This window comes from Ctenocephalides felis, unplaced genomic scaffold (genome assembly GCF_003426905.1).
Source record: "Ctenocephalides felis isolate EL2017-DRISC unplaced genomic scaffold, ASM342690v1 CF-g0.4_SCAFFOLD_01604, whole genome shotgun sequence".
NCBI lineage: Eukaryota > Metazoa > Arthropoda > Insecta > Siphonaptera > Pulicidae > Ctenocephalides > Ctenocephalides felis.
The window spans coordinates 19,168,093-19,177,687 of NW_020537758.1; the positions used below are offsets into that span (position 1 = coordinate 19,168,093).

At 25.5% G+C, this 9,595-nt stretch overlaps 1 protein-coding gene across 1 annotated transcript in view; it reads left to right on the forward strand.

Annotated features, from left to right (window-relative positions):
- The window catches only part of LOC113373477 (protein Skeletor, isoforms B/C-like), a 7,423-nt gene extending 2,598 nt beyond the window's left edge, over positions 1 to 4,825 (forward strand). The window contains exons 2-13 of the mRNA XM_026613772.1: positions 1,454 to 1,672; positions 1,732 to 1,932; positions 2,103 to 2,123; positions 2,239 to 2,322; positions 2,592 to 2,688; positions 2,788 to 2,934; positions 3,024 to 3,244; positions 3,419 to 3,581; positions 3,851 to 3,974; positions 4,093 to 4,223; positions 4,297 to 4,460; positions 4,646 to 4,825. Coding sequence (XP_026469557.1) covers positions 1,454 to 1,672; positions 1,732 to 1,932; positions 2,103 to 2,123; positions 2,239 to 2,322; positions 2,592 to 2,688; positions 2,788 to 2,934; positions 3,024 to 3,244; positions 3,419 to 3,581; positions 3,851 to 3,974; positions 4,093 to 4,223; positions 4,297 to 4,460; positions 4,646 to 4,825 — 1,752 coding nt within the window. The remainder of the gene's footprint in view (positions 1 to 1,453; positions 1,673 to 1,731; positions 1,933 to 2,102; positions 2,124 to 2,238; positions 2,323 to 2,591; positions 2,689 to 2,787; positions 2,935 to 3,023; positions 3,245 to 3,418; positions 3,582 to 3,850; positions 3,975 to 4,092; positions 4,224 to 4,296; positions 4,461 to 4,645) is intronic.
- Positions 4,826 to 9,595: the final 4,770 nt, after the last annotated feature.

Consider the following 9,595-nt stretch of genomic DNA (forward strand, 5'->3'; position numbering starts at 1 on the left):
GAAGCCAACGGCGAAGCGAAAATTTTCGCCCCATTTGGAATTAAATGTGCACCATATTAATAATGCATTTGGGAAAAGTTAAAAATAATCGATAAAAAATTTACTATTATTTTATATAGTAAGTAATAAATAGCAGATGATTTATGTAATCGAATTGAGAAAATTAGTTAATTACTTAACTAGAACAAATATTTAGGATAACAATGTGAATATGATTGAAAACAAACAAACAAGAATTTTTATATTTTAATATAGTAAAACCAATTTGGACGTACGGAATACAGCTTTGGGGAACCGCGCGCAAATACAACATCGCCATAATTTAAAAATTTCAAAATGAGATTTTGAAAGAAATTATAAACGCACCCATGTATGTCCCAAATTGGTTGGTTCAAACAGATTTGAACATAAACACAGTTAATGAAGAAATTGAAAAGTTCAGTCTGAAATACAAGGATATAATACAGAATCACCCAAACATTATGGCCAAAATCTTAATAAAAAAACATGGCATTGAATGGCTCAGAAGAAAACGGACCATTTTTGATATTCTTTAGTAATCCTATAATATGTAAAATTACATCAGGACTACATCTGTAAGCTAAACATCTCGAATCGGATCACCACTGGGTGACCATTCGACCTTTTTTCATAAACCATTAAAATTACTGAATGTTGTTTATAACTACAGATTATATTTATATATTTACCCAAATTACTTGGCACAAAAAGTTTTCTCAGAAGCGCGCTCAACCAGACTAAAACGAAAAATCCCAATGATCTCATAAACTTGTAAACGCTAACATTATTATTATTATTATTATTATTATTATTATTATTATTATTATTATTATCTTACTATTTCCATTATTGTTATTTTGTTATATTTTATTATTTTTCTAGTACTATTTTATTATTCAGAAATTTTATTTATATTATTTATTAATTTTATTTTTATTGTTATTTGCTTCTATTTTATATTAAATCATCATATTACTGATATTATTTTTATGTAAATTTTATCCTTTACTTTCTTATTTATTTAAATTTATGTTATTATTTATCAATATTACTAGATGTTAATTATTTAGCAGTTGTAATAAATATTGAAATTATAAAAAAAATTATATATTTATTAAAAAAAAAAACACAAAAATAAATTCAGTCACGGTAGTGACAGTCTCCATAACAGCTAGACTATATGATTATGGCATAGGGTCCAAAGGGAGAAAGCTGTAGTATGTTTATTTGAACATGCTCCCACTTTTGCATTTAGTCAGCGCTTTACATTAACTTGATCTGTAGACCGCATTACTTTTAAAGATTAAAAAAAAGTTTCTTTAGAATTGCGTAAAATTCTCTAAACATCTCAAATCCTATCATCGAAATGACCAAAATTATCACAAGAAATCTTTGTGTGCAGATAATAAGCTTAAATTTCTTTGTACTCCAGGTGGACTTTGGAGAAGTTTTTATCCCCCCAGACCTAGATGTGCCAAAACCACGAGTTCTGCCCGAATTCAAACGTCTCGCACATGCGCTACGATCTGGTAATATAAGTGTTCTGGATGCCAAGACGTTCTACATCCCTAATTTACATTACGATGGTGCAGGCCCTGATGCCTATTTCTGGGTTGGAACTGGACCAGAACCATCAGAAATGGGGATTAAGGTAGAAAAATTAAAATTAATCCACAATTTCAAATATTGATTTAAATTTTTTTTGCATAGGTTCCAAATGAAATGGGTTCTCTGGAACCATTACGGGGTTACCAAGGTGAAGATATAGAAATTCAGCTGCCTGGAAATTTAACAGTTTATGATATAGATTGGTTAGCAATGTGGTGTGTTCAGTATAGACATAATTTTGGACATGTCATGATACCGAAAGATTTAGATGTACCTCCAGCGTTGGGACAGACTAAAATAACGGTGAGTAAAATAGAATAGAAATTGAGTAACTAATTTAATTTTTAGTGATGAAAATAAATATCAAAAATGCTAAGTATTTAAAAAATTATTCATATAAATGTGTTTTATACATTAAACAAAATTTTTGTTAAAACTTTGCAACTTATCATATGTTTACGTTTCACTGCTAGCCTTCTTGGTGGTATAATCCGGTAAGTAATGTTGTATTAATGAAATCAAAATATCGAAAATATAATTAAGACTCATATAAAATTAAAAAATTGATAACGAAAATATTATTAAACTAAAAATTAACTTTTATTATAGACAAGCACAACTATCAAACCAATCACAAATACAAATTGCAGAGAATTTTTGGATAGACGATTACAAGTGCGATGGGAAGTACAGGTTTGTTAATTTATATCATTAATTATCTTTAAAATAAAATTCATAAATTAATCACAGTATGCACTAATAATATTTATTAAAAATAAAATTTGTTTGTTTCAATATATATGCATACCTTTATGAACTAGATAATTATCATATTCAACCAGATGAATGAGATAATTGCAACTCAATTTAATATTTTATTAATATTTATCATTTTATCCATTATAATTAATTGAAATATTCAATAAAATAATTAAATAATATGAAATACCATTATTTTGAAGGGTGATTATATACAAATAGAACTATCTGCCCGAATTGAAGAAAAGGAATGGGCTGCTTTCGGTTTATCTGGCAAACAAGGAGCTCCTCAAATGAAAGGTACTGGAGATTTTGATAATTTGTCATAATATTCATTAAACCAATTATGTGAAAACGATCTTAAGTATTAGAAATATTAAAAATATAAAAAAAAAATAGGTGCCGATGTAACAGTAATCCACTACGTTTCAAACGAGGAAAATTTCTACGCCACAGATTATTATTTATCAGACTTGGCCCAATGTGATGGCAAGAAAGGAGCTTGTCCTGACGAACGTATTGGTGGTAGAAACGACGCCAAAGTTGGTAAATAACATCACATTAACATAATAAAAGAAATAAATTATTACAATAATATCAATATATAATATTATGATATAATTTCTTTATTTAAGTTCGAGGTACTCGAAGAAACGGCGTCACTTCGGTCACTTTTAGGAGACCTTTGCAGACTAACGAGCCTGTAAATGATCTTCCTTTCCGTGTTGGAGGATCTGGACAAAATGCACAGTCTGTGATAGCAGCCATTGGGCCTTTGAATTCGAGAAGAGAAGTCAATAAGCATAATATTCGCGATCATTCGACTTATGACCAGAAAATTGATTTTTCTGCTACGGTAACCATATAAAATTACTATTTTTAAATGAGTACGAGAGTATTTTTCATACTAATCGAATTTAATTAAATTTCAAATGTTTCTAAAATTCAGTAACAGACTAGTTTTTTACAAGCATCTTCTTTTATTATTTTTGTAAGTTCAGCAATATCAAAAACTATTTTTTTTCAACAGGATGATCATCAGTGTACAGCTTCTTTATATGAATTATCGGAAGCTTCGGTATACACAGCTTGGGAACCTATGACTTTAGTGGCTTCTAGAGATACAGTGAATAACACATTCACTGCCAGAATAGGACCGACCGGAGGAAAACGGGGATACACACCAATTACAGGTGCAAATATTGAAAAATTTATCTCAAAAAAGATACTTAAGACGGACTACCTGCCTGTCCAGGAATATGGCGTGATTATAGATATTTTATACCAAAATTTAGAGAATGTTGCAATAGATTTGATTATCACAATACACTCTTAAAGGCAATTTCAAGATATATTTAGTTTAAGAAAATTCTCACCTACATAGACTCATTTTTTGTGACTTTTTTATTTGTGGTTGGAACTGTCGAGTAGAAACTATTACTAAATATTAAATTTCCTTTAGGTCATCCAAGTTGGGGTATTGCATGGTACATCAATGATATGTTGATACCAGAATTATATTTGGAACGTGGTCAAACATATACTTTCATTGTTGAAGGAGGAAATGATAGAACAAATCCAGCTAGGTATGGATAAAAATAATTTTATTATACCGTATGAATTAGTGGATATAATTTAAATATAAGAGCACCTGACCTTTTGCATACACTGAGATAATTATATAGATATAAATTAAATTTTCAGATACCATCCATTCTACATATGCGATTCAAGTGAAGGCGGTTATGGACAAAAAACTGATTTGGAGCAAATGAAGCAAAAAGTTTATGCAGGAGTAGATTTTGATATGGACGGTTATCCTTATCCAACAGCAGGTTAATTTCTAAGATACTTCAGTAATATTATCTAGAATATTTATTTATATTCAAATAATATGCAATATTATAGCTGGAAGATATTGCGAGTGGATACATAAAACAGTAGACAGATCTGCCGAATTCGAATCCTTCCAGGAATTTAAGGAAACTTTGTCTTTGGAGTGTGTTGGCGGTGAACCAGCTGTTTTAACCTGGACAGTGCCGATAGATGCACCTGACTTATTATACTACCAGGTAAAGTAAAAAAAAATTAATACGACAAATTAAATCCAGTAGCCCTAGTTTAAAATCTGGAGTATGCAGCATAACTGCCCCTACTAAATTTGGGTGAATTTCTAATATAAAGGAATTATTTGATACAATCCATGTTTTTTGCTGATAAGAAATAATTCAAATTCATTTACAATTTTGATTTATAGTGTTACACCCATAACAACCTCGGCTGGAAAATCAACATTGTGGATCCAGGCCGATCACCTCGAAAAATCGTCGGTGTGAGCAAAGCACCCAGCATTTCTCAAAATGCATCATGGCCTTTAGCAGCTTTAGCATTTATTATTACCAGTCTGATACGAGGATTAAATGGAATCGAGGAATGACAACCGAATAATGATGAATATCAGTAATCCTTACGAGTGCTTCTATCTAAGGCTATGAGAAATAGCTACATTGAAACTAATTTCAACTAGAATGGATGGAAAAATCATGATTATTGGATTGTTTTATTAATTAAACATTTATTCAAGTTTACTACAACAAATTATACACATTATGCTTCGTGTATAAATAAAATTCTATATAAAATACTGGTCTGGACAAATTTCATCAAATATAGCCTTGCCTTAACACTTACCAAACTCAGCAATTTTTTTTTTGTTATTGATACTAATATATAAATACAATTTTCGGATTTTTTATATGTTACAATTATTCAATTACAACTGTTCTAGTTGAAGTTAGTAAATAAAACTATTTAGCGCACACAAAGGATGAATTTTACAACCAATGCATATATCAATGGAAAAACATATCCGCCGTGCAGCGTATATGATTGAAAAACAATTTAATCCTACAAAAGAATTTTTTTAAAGTCTAAAATAGTAGTATTTATATTCGTCAGACTGGTAAAAATAAATGCTAAATATATACCAAGAACAAAATCTAACAACTTGAACTGTTACACGTGAATCTTTCAAGATTCTTATACGATTCTTATAGGACTTGTACTAATCTTTATACATTGTTTGAACAATCTCATATATTTTGTTACATTATAATATATGAGTTCGTTAATAATTAATTGAAAACTCTCTTATATATATATCCAAAGTATCTAAAGTATCTTATAAAATTCTCTATAGTAGCTTTATGTGCTGAGTTTTCTATAGATTTGAACAAGACAGATACATATTTCGGAAACAAAAAATAAAATTAAGATTATAAGGGGTTTTCAATTTAATGTAAGAGCTGTATACATATATATTATTTTTGTTTGAATATTTTCATAGAAAAAGTAATTTGTTATTGTTAACGTGTTTAGCTATATTGCACATTAGTGCAATATTTTTTTTTTTTAATTTGTCATAATTTTTTTCAGTCCTAGTATATAATTTTGAAATAATAAATGCTTATTAAAGCATTTATTATTTTAAAATTATATACTAGGATTAAATAAAACGACAATTAAAAAAAATACTTATTTTTAATAATTATATTGAATATTTAAAGTATTTTCTAATAATCTTTACCTATGAGTAAATTACCGCTATTTTTATTTTTAAACTTAAATTTTAAAAGAATTATTGAAAATGTTTATTGACCTAAAAATGTATTATAGCAAAACAATTTATAATCATCATATTTTAAAAATTGACGATTTTAAGGATTGATCTAATTTAATATGAATTTGTTGTTTTATTAATACAAAAAGCTAGAAAGAAGGGATAATAAAAATCTTGGACTTCAAGATTTAAAAAAAAATGAGATTTTTTAACATTTACGAAATTTAACTGAATTTTGACAATAATATTGAACTCAGTAATGTATGACAATAAAAATACTAGTATTAAGCTATAAATAAATACTTTAAGTATGAGAAAGCATATAAATTATATGGTACCAATTGCAAAATTAATAAGAAAATAAAATTTTTTATTGATTTTAACAAACATCCAAAAAAATGCATTTTGAATAATTACTTCTATTTTATTTTAATAGAATTTTTCTTTATTTCTTTTTATAAAAATAAGAGTGTTATGGATTTTTTTCATTTGGTCGGCTGAAGCTGATTTTGGCTTTTGTTTACCACAAAACCAATTTGTATATTATTTAATATTTTAATTGGAATATGATTTTTTTGCAATTGGTACTGAATTTAGGATGAATTCGAGTTTTCATTCAAAATGCTGCGCGACATTTTACTCTATTTTTAGGCTTAAACATATTGTAATATTTAAAACATTGATATAAAAATGATAATAATTAATGTTAAGGAATTGTTAAGAATATTTCGATGTAGGTTTGTTCTTGTATATTTAGATCTAATTCAGATTTTAAAAAATGTGATAAATTTGAGGGTTTTGACAATAAACTTGTTTAATAGGATTTTAATATTATGACAATAATATATATTTAATATTTTCAATTGAAAGTATTAAAATTCAATGAATATATGCAAAGTGTGTCGAAATCTAAGCTTGAGGAGATTTGTCGATTTGTTATTTGTGAAGTATTTGCTAATATTTACTCTATTTGCAAAAATACTATAATTTATATGTTTATATCAAAATTCAAGCTTGAAACCAAAATCGTACTGATTTCAAAAAATAATATTATTACCCAAAAAATTATTTTTTATCACTCTCGATTTTTGATATAAATGTATACACAAAAAAATTTAACTATATTTAGTGTTGCAATAAACAAAATTAATTAAAACGGTTACTTAATTTTTATTATGTAAATGTAGGCTCTAAAATAATTATATTATAAAACATAATATTCGATATTAATTAATAATGTTAATTACAATAATACTTATAGCCCGGGATAAAATGTCAGATTTTATATTACGTTAAGATTTAAACATTGTTTTTTATAAAATAATTATATAATCATTTTTAAATTTGTTTAAATTTATTATAAAAATCCTGTAATTTCTGTTATTAATAATTATTATACTGTTAAATATTTCGTTGCTTAGATATAAGATAAGATATTATCTACGACAATACTAATTTATGTGATTGAATTTGAAATTAATTAACTTCATGCAAAAACTAACTAAATCAATTAAATTTAATTTTTTTGTACCTTATAAAAATTACCATTTATCTATATCGTTAATTTTAAATATTTTACAAAAATTAATATTTATAGTTTATAGTTTTAATTTTATAATCAGCAAAACTTAAATTTTTTTAGAAAATTTACAATGTGATTAGAGCCTTGAGAATATGAATGTATTATAAAGCTCAAATATATTCTATTTGTCGTGTATATAATTATTAAAGATACAAAAATCAATTAATATAAATATTCAAGAATGAACAGGAATTTTAACAAGAAGCAATTTTAAATGAATTTACATTGAACGAACCGAAAAATCAATTTATTCAGTACAAAATAGAATATAAAATAATTTTTATGACAATAATTTGTGTACAAAAAGAATTAGAAGTTTTATTGTAGAACATAAAATATTTTGGCTTTATTGAAATAGTTGACATTAATTTCGTTAGTGACAAATAAATAAATTTTAATAATGCTCAATGATTACATAACTATTTATTAATATTTGTTGGATATATATTATTATTAACCATTTATTTAAAATTTAATACGATCCTGAAATAGTTGTGTAATAAGTACGTCTGATATTTTTGATACAGTATCTAATTTATGATTTTTAGGTAAATTTCAATTTAAATTCTGAAATCTTTGAAATCTATTGTTGTTAAAGAAATTAATGTCTCATAACATTTTTATATTGCTTCTTATCATGCTAGGTATAATTTCAAGCAAAATTACACATATAACTGAAAAGTATACAAAACGTAGTATAAAGTCATTAAAATTATTTTGCAAGAATTCATAATAATATCCAAATTTTACGAGTCATTCAAATATTTAGATAGGTGAAAAAATAGTAAAAATCTATAAAACCAATGTAGTTGTCAAGAAACATTTGCTATAAAAATTTAAGTAATTAAAAGACAATAATTATAGTTGTAAGAATGTGCAGATATAACAGTATTACTTAAAAATAATTGTGGATAAATAATAGCATGCACTTTTATATTCATTCTTTACTAATAATCATACAGTGGGGATTTTTGTTTGAAATTTGAATAATTTAAAAAAATTTCATAAAATAAATTGAAAAAAAACTTTATAAAATTGTTTATAATAACCTAAATAATCAGATTCAGAAAAAAATCAGAATTTCATAATTTAAAGTGATCTTAATATAATATTCAATAACTCAACGTAAATATTTATTCTTCGATAATATTATATCATATTAAAAGGGAATTATTTAAATAATTCTAAATATTTATGAATGAAATAAATCAATGATGGCATAGTTATATAACTGAATTAATTTTTTTTATATACTTAATTTGATATTTGATTAATCCATAAAATAAAATGAAAAATATTTGTTTACGTTCGAAGCAATTATTATGAATTATAATGTATTGATTTCTAGCATACATTATATTTCTAATTTATTATATTAAATGTGGATTAAAATCTGAAACTTGTTTAGCAGATAGAATAATATCTAATAAATCTACTAATTTTCTAACAAAATACAGCTCTGAAATGACTGTACGATTTTTGATGATATTAAATAAAAATCTATTATCTAATAGTGCAGATAAGGAATGAAATTATAAATTCACATAATAGTGCTAAATGGAAAGATTTTTTTCTCAAACGCATTTTTTCATTCAAAAACAAATTGAAAACCCCCACTGCAACTATCTTTTAATAAGTTGCTTAATTTAAAAAATAATGAAAAATATGCTTCTATAAATAATATGCATGTATGGTGTAAAAGGAGATCTATCTGAGTGCCTTTAGTATATGGACACTGAAATTAATAATATTATAACTTTCTTAAATAATTACAAGAAGGTTGTTTCAATTTCAATAACTGAATAAAAAAAATTTAATTTGCTTTGAACATTAAAAAGTTATGGATAATAACAAAGAAGTTGATCTGGAAATGGTTTCAATTTTATTTAAAAAATCTAGCTTGTTATTTTGAATCATAAAAATTCATTAATTTACTGTTAATTGTCGTGATGAATTATTTAATAAATTCAAGCATCGTAGACTATCTCAGTCTACACGTGACATAA